The 13,367-nt window shown below is 47.9% G+C and overlaps 1 protein-coding gene across 1 annotated transcript; it reads right to left on the minus strand.

The window, feature by feature from the left end:
* Window positions 1-6,715: 6,715 nt before the first annotated feature.
* On the minus strand, window positions 6,716-11,690 carry BTG4 (BTG anti-proliferation factor 4). The gene is made up of 4 exons (XM_087969808.1): window positions 11,480-11,690; window positions 9,698-9,835; window positions 8,870-9,086; window positions 6,716-7,127 (listed from the first exon to the last, which is right to left on the minus strand). Exons 1-4 carry the CDS (start codon window positions 11,650-11,652, stop codon window positions 6,942-6,944), a joined length of 714 nt encoding a protein of 237 aa, XP_087825934.1. The 5' UTR covers window positions 11,653-11,690; the 3' UTR covers window positions 6,716-6,941.
* Window positions 11,691-13,367: the final 1,677 nt, after the last annotated feature.

A 13,367-nucleotide genomic window follows, 5' to 3' on the forward strand; every position in this document is an offset into this window, starting at 1 on the left:
AAAGAGCAGCTGCAGCAGCACAGGCGACTCAGGAGTAAGGCTACAAGGTAATGGCCCCTCCCTCAAGAAGATAAAAGCCAGCTGTGAAACAAACCTTCTTTGCAGAAGGCAAAGACATTTTGAAACTCAGCCTCGTGGACATTACAGTATCTTAATTTGGTATTTGAAGACTCTTATGTTGTAAACTATTTCTTATTTGTTGGTTTTTAGCAGCCTTGAAAAAGACTTGGCAAGGCTCTTTCTTGTCGGAGCTGATTAGTTGGGAGCAGCCTTTTATCTGTGAAGAAACAGAATTCATAGATGAAACAGTAAAAGGTTGGGCTGCTGTGTTTTGTGTTTCTCTCTTGGAACCAGGTTGGGTCAGAACAGTCTTAGAACTAATTTGGAAGAAAGTGAACACCTCCAACTAAGAACAAGGGTTCCACAAATCAACTAGATCTGCTGTACTATTCTCTATCACTCTCTCCCACTCAACTTCCTAAGCTTGTGTAGATCCTGCAGATCAGGGGTGAGCTGCTACCAGTTTACCCCAGTTCAAGCGAACCAGTCGCTAATTTTATCATTTTAATTACTAGTTCAGCGAACCGGTAAATCCCATGCCTCGATGGCCCCGCCCATCCTATCCCATCCCTCTCTCCCTGCCCCTCCCCTCCCAGGAGTCCCCATGTGGCCTGTTTTAGATGCCAGGTAAGTACAGGGCCCGTGTGGAGGCTCGGAGAGGGCAAAAAACAGGCCTTTCAGAAGTTCTAGAAATGTTTCATCCTACTAGAGGCTCAAGGAAAGCTTCTGGAGCCCAGGGAGAGTGAAAATGTCCCCCCACCATGGTGCAGGAGGCCGACTAGGCAGGGGTGGGATTCTACCAGTTCACACCTATTCAGTAGAACCGGTTGTTAACATTCTAAGCAGTTCGGAGAACCGGTTGTTAGAAGAAATTACTGGGCTAATCCTGTAAGGAAGGCAGGAAGGAAACATTCTGGTGTTGCTTACAGAAACTGCCTCTCCGTTAACCCTTATTACATTCTTGGCAGGACTAGACTTCCTGTCTCAGGAACGTCCTCTGGAGTTTTTTTCCCTTCCTTTGCTGGTACTTTGCTTGTGTGGAGTGACCATTCAAAGCTACAATGGCACTGAAAGAAGTGACTTATGACCCTTTTTCACACTTACGACTGTTGCAGCATCCCCACAGTCATGAGAGGCCAGGCGAGGTGATGCGTGCCTCGATGTGAGTGATATTGAGTTGGCCATGCCCAGCCAGGCACATGACCACCAAGCCACACCCACCAACTCAGCCACACCCACAGAACTGGTTGTTAAAAAATTTGAATCCCACCCCTGCGACTAGGCCATGCCCACCCAGCCACCTGGCAGAGGACCAGTGGCTGAAATTTTGGGAGCCCACCCTTGCTTCAGATCTTCTTATGCTTCCTCTCTCCTGCTTCAGGATGTCAGCAGAGCAATGGAGAAAAACCAAAGGGAGGTCCTGTCCCTGGAAGACCAATGGTTGAGCCAGGAAATCGAGAGTCTCCAGTGGAAGCTTCGGAAGGACCAATGGCCTGAGTGAATTTTGGAAGCTCTGGTAGAAGTCATCAAGGCGGAACAATGGAAGGACCATGGATAACCAACTTTTTTGGCCATTTTTTTCTACACGAGTGGAGCACAACCATTGGAAAATAAATGGTCAGAAGGAACGTAAAAGTAGAAGGAAGACTGAGCTTAATCCACACAGAAGGTTACATCATGCTCACAAGCGTGATGACCACATGTTAGCATTGCGTGAACTTTGAATTGCAGCATTATAACCAGAGTCTCGGGTTTCTCTGGGAGATTAAAACGTGCAGCTTTGCAGGGGAGGTTTTCTTTTCAGAAAAGCCATTGGAGATTCCTATTGTAGTGTGGATGGATGTCACCTTTCTTCTCGTGTTATTTAATGTAATCAAACTAATCGTGGAGAGAACCAATCTGGAACTAAGGAGAGATTTCCTTGACAGTTGGAACGATTACCCAGTGGAACAAGTCGCCTCCAGAGTGCTCCAACACTGGAGGCTTTTAAGAAAAAAATGGATGGCCATTTGTCCAGAATGGTACAGGGTCTCCTGCTTGAGCAAGGGGGGGTTGGACTAGAAGACCTCCAAGGTCCCTTCCAATTCTGCTCTTCTGTTATGCAGTGTAACAACTGATTCAGTCTATGTATTACTTTCAAGTGATGAAGCAATAACTAAACTCATTAAGAAGTGGTTAGATAATTAGAAGGGTACTCCTTAAGGAGACCCTATCTCGAAGATAGTATGGCTAGCAAGCTGGCCATGTGGACAAAGATAAATAATAATGTCACGTAGATGCATTTATCAAAAACACGTCGGCATTGTTCTGTAGTTTCCACCATGTTTGCCATTGTCTTGGTCTTGCTTTGCCAGGTCAAAGATACACAATCTGAGTTCTGCTTTGGTTCAAGGCTGTTCAGCAAAGGGCCAGGGCTTGGCTGGGGGCTGGGGGGCATGCTAGCAAAATGATATTGTATCTTCAAAGGGGAAGAAAAGAAAATGTGTACTCCAAATAAACAAGGGATGAATCACCAAATGATTCGATCACAGTTGTGTGGATTCGCGGGAGACAATAAGCCGGAGACCACAGCAACCAGGTTCACCCAATATGCTTAGCTCAAACTGAACCAACTATTTTGCAGTTTAGTAGAGGGAGGGGAGAGGGGGAAGGAAGGAAGGAAGGAAGGGAGGAAGGAAGGAAGGAGGGAGGGAGGGAGGAAGGAAGGAGGAGGAAGGAAGGGAAGGAAGGAGGGAGGGAGAGAAGAAGGAAGTAGAAGGAGGGAGGAGAGGAAGGGAGACAGGAAGGAAGGAAGGGAGGCAGGAGGGAAGGAAGGAAGGATGGAGAGGAGGAAGGAGAGGGAGGGAAGGAGGAAGGGAAAGGAGGAGGAGAAGGAGGAAGGAGAGTGAAGGGAGACAGGAAGAAAGGAAGGGAGGCGGGAGGGAAGGAAGGAAGGATGGAGGGGAGGGAGGAGAGGGAGGGAAGGAAGGAAGCCAGGTTAGTCTACCAAAATCCACTCAAAATTTTCTTGCCAATGGCTCTCCTGGGCATCCAGCAGAAATTTTGGCAGACTTTGTTGCCGAGTACTACAAATATCAAACACTTTTTGCTCGTTCATGAATTAATTAGGCACCTCTAGACCCCATTTTGGAAGACTTGGGTCTCTAACTTACCGAAGGGCTCCTTTAAAACCTTTGCATGCCCATAGCTGCAGAACAATCGTTACACACTTGATGATTTGCCATCCCTTGATGGATCCAGCATGGTATAAAAAGTGCAGCCAGGAGTCATAAAATTGTTGGAAAGGGGCGCACTATGTTGGTTGCTTCCTCCATCTTTTCCCTTGCCAGGTTAACAAAGAGTATTTTGGCAGCTGTCTGAAACCGCAGCCTTGGGGAGCAGAGGGAGATCGTGTCTCTCGATGCTTAAGAGGGAGGGGTCTACAGTGTGAGCTGCTTTCCAGCCCTTGCAAGCTGCCAGGGGGAGCCACGGCTTTCAAATGTTTTGGGGCTGGATGAAGCTATCGATCATGACAGAATGTCAGTGTGGGGCTAGGTCGCTTTGAAAGGAAAGATCAGCATTTCCGATTTTTCTTTATTTTTTTTAGTTCACGGGAGAATTTGATCAGCATTTTTGGGTGAATGTTTTGCTTCGTGTGTTCTTGTTTTCTAACCTAATGCTGTCGTGGATTTAAAGCTGTTAATCCAAAATTCAAATCCATGGGAATTACCCACGAGAGAATATTTGTAGTTCGAGGCTGAATGGTGGGATGTTTGGTGCTCTCTGAACTTGGTTTTCTTGCAGATGTTTCATTACCCAGCTAGGTAACATCATCAGTGCTAGAAGGAAATGGGGTTGGAGGAAGAAGAGGAGGAGGAAGGAAGACTGTGTGGTTCTTGATGCTGAGATTGGTTGTTTTCTTGCAGATGTTTCATTACCCAAACTAGGTAACTTCATCAGTGCCAGAAGGGAGTGGGAGTTTGGGAGGAGGAGGAGGAGGAGGAGGGGGGGGGGAGGAAGGAGGAAGGAGGAGGGAGGAAGGAGGAAGGAGGAAGAGGACAGGGAGGAGGACAAGGATGATGACTGTGGGGTCTTTGGAGCTCTCTGAACTTATTTTCTTGCAGACATTTAATGACCCAACTAGGTAACATCTTCAGTGAGAGGAGGGAGAAGAGGAAAAGGAACACTGAGTCCTTGGTACTTTGTTTTCTGCAGATATTTAAAGACCCAACTAGACAATCTCATCAGTGCTGGAAGGGAATGGGGTTTGCAGGGTGGAAGATAACTGTGGGGTCCTTGGTGCTCTCTGAGATTGGTTGTTTTCTTGCAGATGTTTCATTACCCAAACTAGGTAACATCATCAGTGCTAGAAGGGAGTGGAGTTTGTGGAGAGGAGGAGGAGGAGGATGGGGAAGGAGGAAGGAGGAAGAGGACAGGGAGGAGGACAAGGACGATGACTGTGGGTCTTTGGAGCTCTCTGAACTTATTTTCTTGCAGACATTTAATGACCCAACTAGGTAACATCTTCAGTGAGAGGAGGGAGAAGAGGAAAAGGAACACTGAGTCCTTGGTACTTTGTTTTCTGCAGATATTTAAAGACCCAACTAGACAATCTCATCAGTGGTGGAAGGGAATGGGGTTTGCAGGGTGGAAGATAACTGTGGGGTCCTTGGTGCTCTCTGAGCTTGGTTGTTTTCTTGCAGATGTTTCATTACCCAAACTAGGTAACATCATCAGTGCTAGAAGGGAGTGGAGTTTGTGGAGAGGAGGAGGAGGAGGATGGGGAAGGAGGAAGGAGGAAGAGGACAGGGAGGAGGACAAGGACGATGACTGTGGGTCTTTGGAGCTCTCTGAACTTATTTTCTTGCAGACATTTAATGACCCAACTAGGTAACATCTTCAGTGAGAGGAGGGAGAAGAGGAAAAGGAACACTGAGTCCTTGGTACTTTGTTTTCTGCAGATATTTAAAGACCCAACTAGACAATCTCATCAGTGCTGGAAGGGAATGGGATTTGCAGGGTGGAAGATAACTGTGGGGTCCTTGGTGCTCTCTGAGCTTGGTTGCTTTCTTGCAGATGTTTCATGACCCAACTAGGTAGCATCATCAGTGCTAGAAAGGAGTGGGGTTCGCTCTCATTTTATTAGTGGCTTGTTCTGCCCAGTGTTGGTGGGAGGATATTATGCTATCCTAGATCCTAGTATAGTATGTATTAAGACTGAGTGGGAAGGAAGGGGGGCATTCCATGGGATCAACACCCCTTCCCAAGAAGAAATGTTCGGTCTACAATGGAGAAAAAAGTCCTATTTGATCCAGAGAGTTCCACATGGCCTCAGATATCTTTTAATGTGCCGGGTGTAAGAACGAGAGAGACTTATTCACATGACTGTGGCTGTCATCTTGATATTTTGACTCACCCATGGACAGGGTGATTTCATGGACGTGCCGATAAAATGTTCTTTGAAAACAGTATGGAAGAGATCGTCCTTTCATTCTTTCCAGATTCCACCCCCCGCCCTTCAAGTCCCTAATCTAGTCCAGAGCTATCGCCTTTCCCCCATCATTTCCCATCCATGTCCCATCCTGTTTAGCTTTCGTAAGATCAGTGGATCACCAGATGTTGTATCTGCAAAATTATCTTAGCAACACAAAGGAGATGCTAGCTTAGAAGATTACCCAGATGGAACATCTAGTTTTTCACAACGCAGAAATGTAATTAACCAACTTTCTGTGGGAAATTAAGGTGATTTCCCTGTAGCGCTGCCTGGTCTTGAGGCTTTAGAGCAGGGGTCTCCAACCTTGGCTACTTTAAGACTTGTGGACTTCGACTCCCAGAATTCCTCAGCCAGCTTTGCAAGTCCACAAGTCTTAAAGTGGCCAAGGTTGGAGACCCCTGCTTTAGAGCAGGGGTTGGCAACCTTAAACACTCAAAGAGCCACACAGGTCTTCCTAACCGGAAGTCCCCCATTCAATTCTGGAGCCAACCAGACTCTATGGCGGTTCCCCCACCATAGAGTCTCCTCCTAGCGCAGCGTCTTTTTTCCTCTGCAGATGGAAGTCCAGTTCCCCCACCATAGAGTCTCCTCCTAGTACAGTGTCCTTTTTCCTCTGCGGACTGGAAGTCTGGTTCCCCCATCATAGAGTCTCCTCCTAGCGCAGCATCCTTTTTCCTCTGCGGACTGGAAGTCCAGTTCCACCACATTAGAGTCTCCTAGCGCAGCGTCCTTTTTCCTCTGTCGTCTGGAAGTCCGGTTCCCCCACCATAGAGTCTCCTCCTAGCACGGCATCCTTTTTCCTCCACCTGTCCTAACCAAAAGCTCTATCAAGTGTGGAGCCGACCGGCAACAGGGAGCTGCAGCAGAGGAACATGAAAGAGCCACATGCAGCTCCAGAGCCACAGGTGGCCGACCCCTGCTTTAGAGGAAACAAGATTTGTTAATTGAGCTGGCTCACTTTGCCAGAAGACACACACACACACACACACAATATCTACCTCCCTCTCCTTCCTTCACAGAGTAACGGGTGCTTTCAAAAGCAACCAAGAAAAACATTCCATTTTATTAATAAGAGAATTTCCTTTTCACAAGTTTTCCACGAGCGCCATCTTCGCAGTTCATTTTTCACTCATTGCCCATTTTAAAAACAGTATTAAAAATATTTAAGAGACTGCCGCTTGCGACCATGCATTTAAAAAAAAAGCTTACAAAGCAAATAATTTTTTAAAAAGTTTGCGAACACGCGCGCGCGAGAGAGAGAGAGAATGAGAGAGCGTGAGTGGGGGGCGAGAATTGTGTTTAAGTGCTCCAAAAGTTTGGTTTTTCTCCTGGGGAAGAAACCGCCACTGCCCTCCGGCGTTTCAGCGGCCCACTGTCCAAGTCTCTGGCCTGAGTGCAAATCAAAGCTTTATCGACTGGAACTGACCCAGTGGTACCTGTCCACGCGCGGGCAACCGAATGGCAGGGAGGGGCGGCAGATTTTGTACCCCTTGTAGTGGACATAGTAAGCAGCAGCAGGATTTGGATGGACGCCATCAGGAACAAAGCATCTTCGGTGAGAATACTGGGCCCAGAGGGGTAACGGCTCATTGCACTGAAAGCAGATGGAGACGATGAGGGTGAAGGTTGAGGAGGGATGGTAGCCATCTCCTGCCAGCGTCTTGCAACTCCTCCGCTCAGCTCCTTCCTCTCCCCTTGTTCTTGACTGAGCTGCTCCTGATAGCGCTCTGTTTCTGAGAAGCACCATCAGTTTTCCCCTCTTCCCTCCCCGCTTTCTCTTTCTCTTGTGCTGAAGCACTCATGACCCTCCCAATCATCCATCCATGACTCCATGGGCGCATCGCTCTGGATTTCCAGCCCAGGTGGGACTGGGCCTGCCTGGCACTTCAATAAGTTAAGGGGTTCTTTCTTTCTCAATCTCTTGGAATGGGGCTCCCTTGGGGCGAAATGTTGCTTCTTTCTGGGAGGGAGGGAGGGAATAGGAGAGAATAGGAGAGAATAGAGAGAGAAGGAAGGAAGGAAGGAAGGAAGGAAGGAAGGAAGGAAGGAAGGAAGGAAGGAAGGAAGGAAGGAAGGAAGGAAGGAAGGAAGGAAAGGAGAATAGAGAGAAAAGGAAGGAAGAAGGGAGGGAGATTAGAGAGGGAAGGAAGGAATAGGAGAATAGAGAGAAGAAGGAAGGAAGGAAGGAAGGGAGGGAGGGGGGAGGGAGGAGGAGGGAGGAAGGAAGGAAGGAAGGAAGGAAGGAAGGAAGGAAGGAAGGAAGGAAAGGAGAATAGAGAGAAAAGGAAGGAAGAAGAGAGGGGAGATTAGAGAGGGAAGGAAGGAATAGGAGAATAGAGAGAGAAGAAGAAGGAAGGAAGGAAGGAAGGAAGGAAGGAAGGAAGGAAGGAAGGAAGGAAGGAAGGAAGGAAGGAAGGAAGGAAGGAAGGAAGGAAAGGAGAATAGAGAGAAAAGGAAGGAAGAAGGGGGGAGATTAGAGAGGGAAGGAAGGAATAGGAGAATAGAGAGAAGAAGGAAGGAAGGAAGGAAGGAAGGAAGGAAGGAAGGAAGGAAGGAAGGAAGGAAGGGGAGAATAGAGAGAAAAGGAAGGGAAGAAGGGAGGGGAGATTAGAGAGGGAAGGAAGGAATAGAGAGAAAAGGAAGGGAGGAAGGGAGGGGAGATTAGAGAGGGAAGGAAGGAAGGAATAGGAGAATAGAGAGGAAGGAAGGAAGGAAGGAAGGAAGGAAGGAAGGAAGGAAGGAAGGAAGGAAGGAAGGAAGGAAGGAAGGAAGGAAGGAAGGAAGGAGAGAATAGAGAGAAAAGGAAGGGAGGAAGGGAGGGAGATTAGAGAAGGAAGGAAGGAAGGAAGGAAGGAAGGAAGGAAGGAAGGAAGGAAGGAAGGAAGGAAGGAAGGAAGGAAGGAAGGAAGGAAGGAAGGGAGAATGAGAGAAAAGGAAGGGAGGAAGGGAGGGGAGATTAGAGAGGGAAGGAAGGAAGGAATAGGAGAATAGAGAGGAAGGCAGGAAGGCAGGCAGGCAGGAAGGCAGGCACGCAGGAAGGCAGGCAGGCAGGAAGGAAGGAAGGAAGGAAGGAAGGAAGGAAGGAAGGAAGGAAGGAAGGAAGGAAGGAAGAGGAAAACAGAGAGGGAAGGAAGGAAGGAATAGGAGAATATAGAGAAAAGGAAGGGAGGGAGGGAGAGGATTGGGAGAGAAGGAGATGGGTATATCTCAGCCTTGTAGTAAACTTGAATGCACTTCAATGGCTAGGGAATTCTGGGAGTTGAAGTCCCCCCATCTTAAAGGGTCCAAGATTGAGAAGTCCTGGAGTCCAAGCCACCCGCAGCTTCTTCATCTCACCTGATAGATGCTGTTGGGATTGCTAACAGTTGGGATGCTTTTGGGTTCCCTGGTGGTGCCATCCTCCTCAGAAGAAGTGCCGGAGTGATAATCGGAGGTGGTGGAGGAGGAGGAGGAGGCCTTCTCCACCGCCTGCCGGATGCCCTGAGAGACGTCGTAGTCATCCTCTTGGCCTGTGAAGTGAGCCACGGTGAACGCTGGGTTTTTCTCGCCGTATCTAAATGGGGGACGGGGTTAAGCAGGGCAGCAAGCAGAGCCCCAGGCAAGGAATAACTCAGTCCTTAGAGCAAGGTTTCCCAAACCTCTTCCTTCCTTGCCCCAAAACATTTATTATATTGTTAATTTACTATCTGTTCCTCCCTCTTTCTTTCCCTCCTCCTTCCCTTTTCCTCCCTTCCTTTCTCTCTTCTCTCTACCCCCCTCCCTTCCCATTTTCCTTCCTTCTTTCCCATCTCTCTGCCACCCAACTGACATATGTGGATCTGGGAAACACACAACAGAATGAAAACACACATTTTGTACATACTATAAAATAAAAACACAGCTACAACATGCTAAGCCACGCAGCAGGTTTAACAAATTGCAATTGCTTGGTTGACTCAACACCCTACACCCAACCTGGGCAGAGTCAGCTTAAAGGAGGCCATTGCATCTACTCTTGGGCTGTGCCCATTGGTCAGGCTAATGTTTGGCTTAATGCCTCCTCACACACACCACTGTAGTTGGATTAGCAAACCAGGGCTAACCCAAATCCTGACTTTGCCTGGATGCCAAACCACCAGTCCCAGGGGGCAGAGAAGGAAGTCCCTTCCAGCACGGTAGTCTCACCTGCAACAGACATCAAAGGGGTCAACCCAGATAGTCATCTCTTTGGGCAAACCGAGGCTCTGAAAGTCCACGTTGCTCGCCATGCATGCTTGGTCCAAGAGTGGATCTTTGGCCTGAAAGCAGTTTAGCCTGATGCACCTGAAAAGAGCTGGGCAGATTAAAACACTCCCCCACCAGTGGGAATGGGAGGTCATCAAGACATATGTCAACTCATAAAACATTCCTATGCCTGTTTTAGTAGTTGCCATAAAAAAAGGTGGGGGGGGGAGGAAGGAAATCTGGAAGAGCAGTTGAAAGCAAAAGTACATTCCAACTCTTAACTTTAAAAGATTGTAACTAAAATACCAGAGCTTTTGCCTGCGAATATATTTAATTGGAGAACGTGAATGATGACACCCAGCCTGTGAATGGGCTCAATTGGAGAATCTGATTTATGACACACCCAGGGGGAGGGAGGAAACAGGGTCACGGGGGACTGTAAATGACGTATGCCAGAGTTGGCTTCATACAGGGCAGAGCCAGTATGTCAACTCTAATAAATCCTTTGAAGCTTTTTTTAAGGTTGGCTCCAGAATCATGATTTAATTAGGGCGATTGCTGGAATCCTGACAACGTCTTCTTCTACGTTAACCCCAACTGAGAAGGGGAGGCCAGGCAAAGGAGCCAGAGAACTTGTGAAAGGCATCTGGGACAAGGGAGCCCTGAGCAAAGATCCAGACTAACCCACTTCCCATCCACATTCAGACAAGTCAAGATGGCAGCTCAAAGGCTACACTTTGCTCATTTGAACAACACTTATGGGTTGTGTGAAGACAGCCTATGTTCGTTTATGCATCAACAGAGTAGCAAGCCCAAACAGGGTTATTCCAGGAACCCGGTTACATGCCTCATGTTAAAACCAAGTTCCTAATCTAGGCAGCAAAACCAGATAGAAATTCAGTTGCTCAGTTTGCCAATGCTCCAGACCTCACTGTGTGTGTTGGCATATAGCCCCACCATCAGAGATGGTCTTCAGCCGGTTCTGACCAGTTCTGGAGAACTGGAAGCAGACATTTTGAGTAGTTCAGAGAACCGGCCAATCCCACCTCTGACTGGCCCCACCAACTCCATCTCTTCTCTGCCTCCCATTGAGTCCCAGCTGATCAGCTGGGTCTCCTTTGGTTGCCCTGCACAGGAGAACAGAGCTGGAAAGCAGGTTACTGGGGTGGGGACGGAATGGGGATCTTGCAGTATCCTTCTCCTGCCATGCCCACCAAGCCCACCAAGCCACGCCCACAGAACCGGTAGTAAAAAAAATTTGAATCCCGCCACATCTCTAGGCTTTGGTTGCAATCCACCTTCTCATCAAGCCCAGGAAGCAGGTTGGGATGACCCAAGAAACCCAAGAGTTTGATGAGGAGATCCTAGCCATGGGCCCTTCTGGTCCATGCCACACAAATTTAGCCAGGGAATCAGAAAAAAAGGGGGCAGATTGGGGGATCAGGAAGACCCCAAACCACCTTCTAACCAGGGAAGGTGGAGTCGTGCTGTTGCTGCCACCCCCCCCCCTCTTCTCACCAGCAAGGACTTATATTGGGTTGCCCAATGGATGGGCCTGGCGTTGACTTCAAGCAGCTCTCTTCATATTTGGGGGAGGAAAAAACCAGACCGCGATTGGCTGAGAATTTTGCTGGGGCGGGAGGGAGACGCTAGATGGGTCTGTATTAAGGAGGGGCAGGGCCCCCTTTGCAAGAGAACTAGACCAAGAGGGGCGCCCCTGTGGGCGGATGGGGTGTCTCTTACCGGAAGCCTTGTCCTTTTGTGGGATTGTCGAGATACCAGTGGTTTTTATACCTCTCGAAGAGAAGCGTGGTCAGCGTGCAGGCAAACTTCTCCATCTGCTGCTTATTCAGCTTGTTGTGTTTTTTCACCAGGCGGGTGATGAAGAAGACGGTGGCGGCTATTTCATCTTTCATGCTGTCCCTTCTGCAAGAGGAACCCCCCTGCAGGAACACAACTGGGGTAGGTTGGGGTGGGGTGAGGATTGGAGCAGAAGACCTGCGGTCAGCCCTGTTCCTGTAACCAACAGGGCAGGTCACCTCTCACCAGGATCTCGGCTGGGTCTGCCAAAGGCTTTGGATGCCCCCGTCTGTGCATTTATAGCACACACATCAAATTAGAGTTTCCTGATAAAGGAGAATATTTGGAGGTCCTTGGTGCTCTCCGAGCTAGTTTTCTTGCAGATGTTTTGTTACCCAAACTAGGTAACATCATCAGTGCTAGGAGTGGAGTTTGTGGTGAGGAGGAGGAAGAGGAAGAGGAGGAAGAGGAAGAGGAAGAGGAGGAGGAGGAGGAGGAGGAGGAGGAAGAGGAGGAGGAGGAGGAGGAGGGAGGAGGAGGAGGAGGACTGTGAGGGCCTTTGTATTCTCTGGGTTTAGTTGTTTTCTTGCAGATGTCATATTACTCATCTAGATAACATCCTCAGTGCTAGTACTGATGTTACCTAGTTTGGGTAATGAAACACCTGCAAGAAAACAAGTTCAGAGAACACCAAGAACCCCTCAAGCTATAGTTTGCTTATTCAGTTGGGAGTTTAAGCCACAATTGACTAGACTCAGAGATCAAGCCATAAATGATGGCTGCAACCATTAAGGAGAAGATCTTAAACAACCTAAGCCAAGTGCAACCTGCTCACACGCCATCTTAGAGTAAAATGCGATACTTCTGGGTTACAAGCATACAAACCCAAGAATGAGAGTTATTTTTTAAAATAGGAGATATCCAGATCTTCCTATCATTGTCATTGCTTTGTGCTGGCATGTTCAAAATCTCTCAGCCACATATCTGCCGCAAGCTTTAGATAGTTGGCCTGTTCCCTACTTTTGGTGTTCAAAAGAAGCCAACATGATTCCCAGCCAGCTGCTCTCCAGATACTATTATTAAAACTTGTTAGCTAGAATAACAACCCCCATCCTCCCCAGCCAATACAAGCATGGGATAGACAGACATAGCATGTAAGATGCTTAACTACTTGCCCAGGAGAATGAAGATTGCAGTACCACCTTCACATTTGGTGTAGACCACTACTCATCCTTGGAACTTGGAAGGTGGGTGGACTTCAACCCCCAGAATTCCCTAGCCAGCCATCTTCAAGTTGCCACTAGCAGACAAGAGCACTCTCAAATATTCAGTACTGGAAGGCAACCCTCTGCAAACCTGGTTTGTACATTCTACTAAACCAGCATTAGCTTTAACCATCATTGGTTGAATGTTTGGCAAGATCTGGCTTTTACTCAGGAAGTTAAATTATCAGTGGATTAGTGGAAGGAAGTTAAAACATCCTTACACTAATCCACATTACATCTGATTCAAAAGAGTCAAATCCCCAGGACAAAACAATATTACACATAGAGGCACACCCCTGAGATAATCTAGAATTACCTTCAGGGGGGAAAAAAATCTTAGCTGAGCTAGTCACAGACTGGCTGAGAATCCAGGGATCCTGGCTGAGAAACAGATAAACCAGCTTTGGCTTTGAGATTATTCGGCAACCATTTCCATGTGTCTTTCTCTCAAACTCTGCCTGTTTCTCCTTGCCCTTCAACAAACACTCCTTCTGTTAGCCAAATAGCTATCTTGCTCACCTTTGGGGGTTTATATGAGGAGAGGTGGAGCTTTTGCAGCCCTAACA

The sequence above is a fragment of the Notechis scutatus genome, chromosome 7 (assembly GCF_049901735.1).
Source record: "Notechis scutatus isolate UNSWTSFEM ecotype Mainland chromosome 7, rNotScu1.2, whole genome shotgun sequence".
NCBI lineage: Eukaryota > Metazoa > Chordata > Lepidosauria > Squamata > Elapidae > Notechis > Notechis scutatus.

Coding starts and splice junctions, on each gene's coding strand:
- BTG4 (XM_087969808.1), bottom strand. CDS start 11,652: ATGAAAGATGAAATAGCCGCCACCGTCTTCTTCATCACCCGCCTGGTG. Junction 9,836..11,479: donor ACAAAAGGACAAGGCTTCCG/GTAAGAGACACC, acceptor AGCTCTTTTCAG/GTGCATCAGGCTAAACTGCT. Junction 9,087..9,697: donor CCCTTTGATGTCTGTTGCAG/GTGAGACTACCG, acceptor TCCCCCATTTAG/ATACGGCGAGAAAAACCCAG.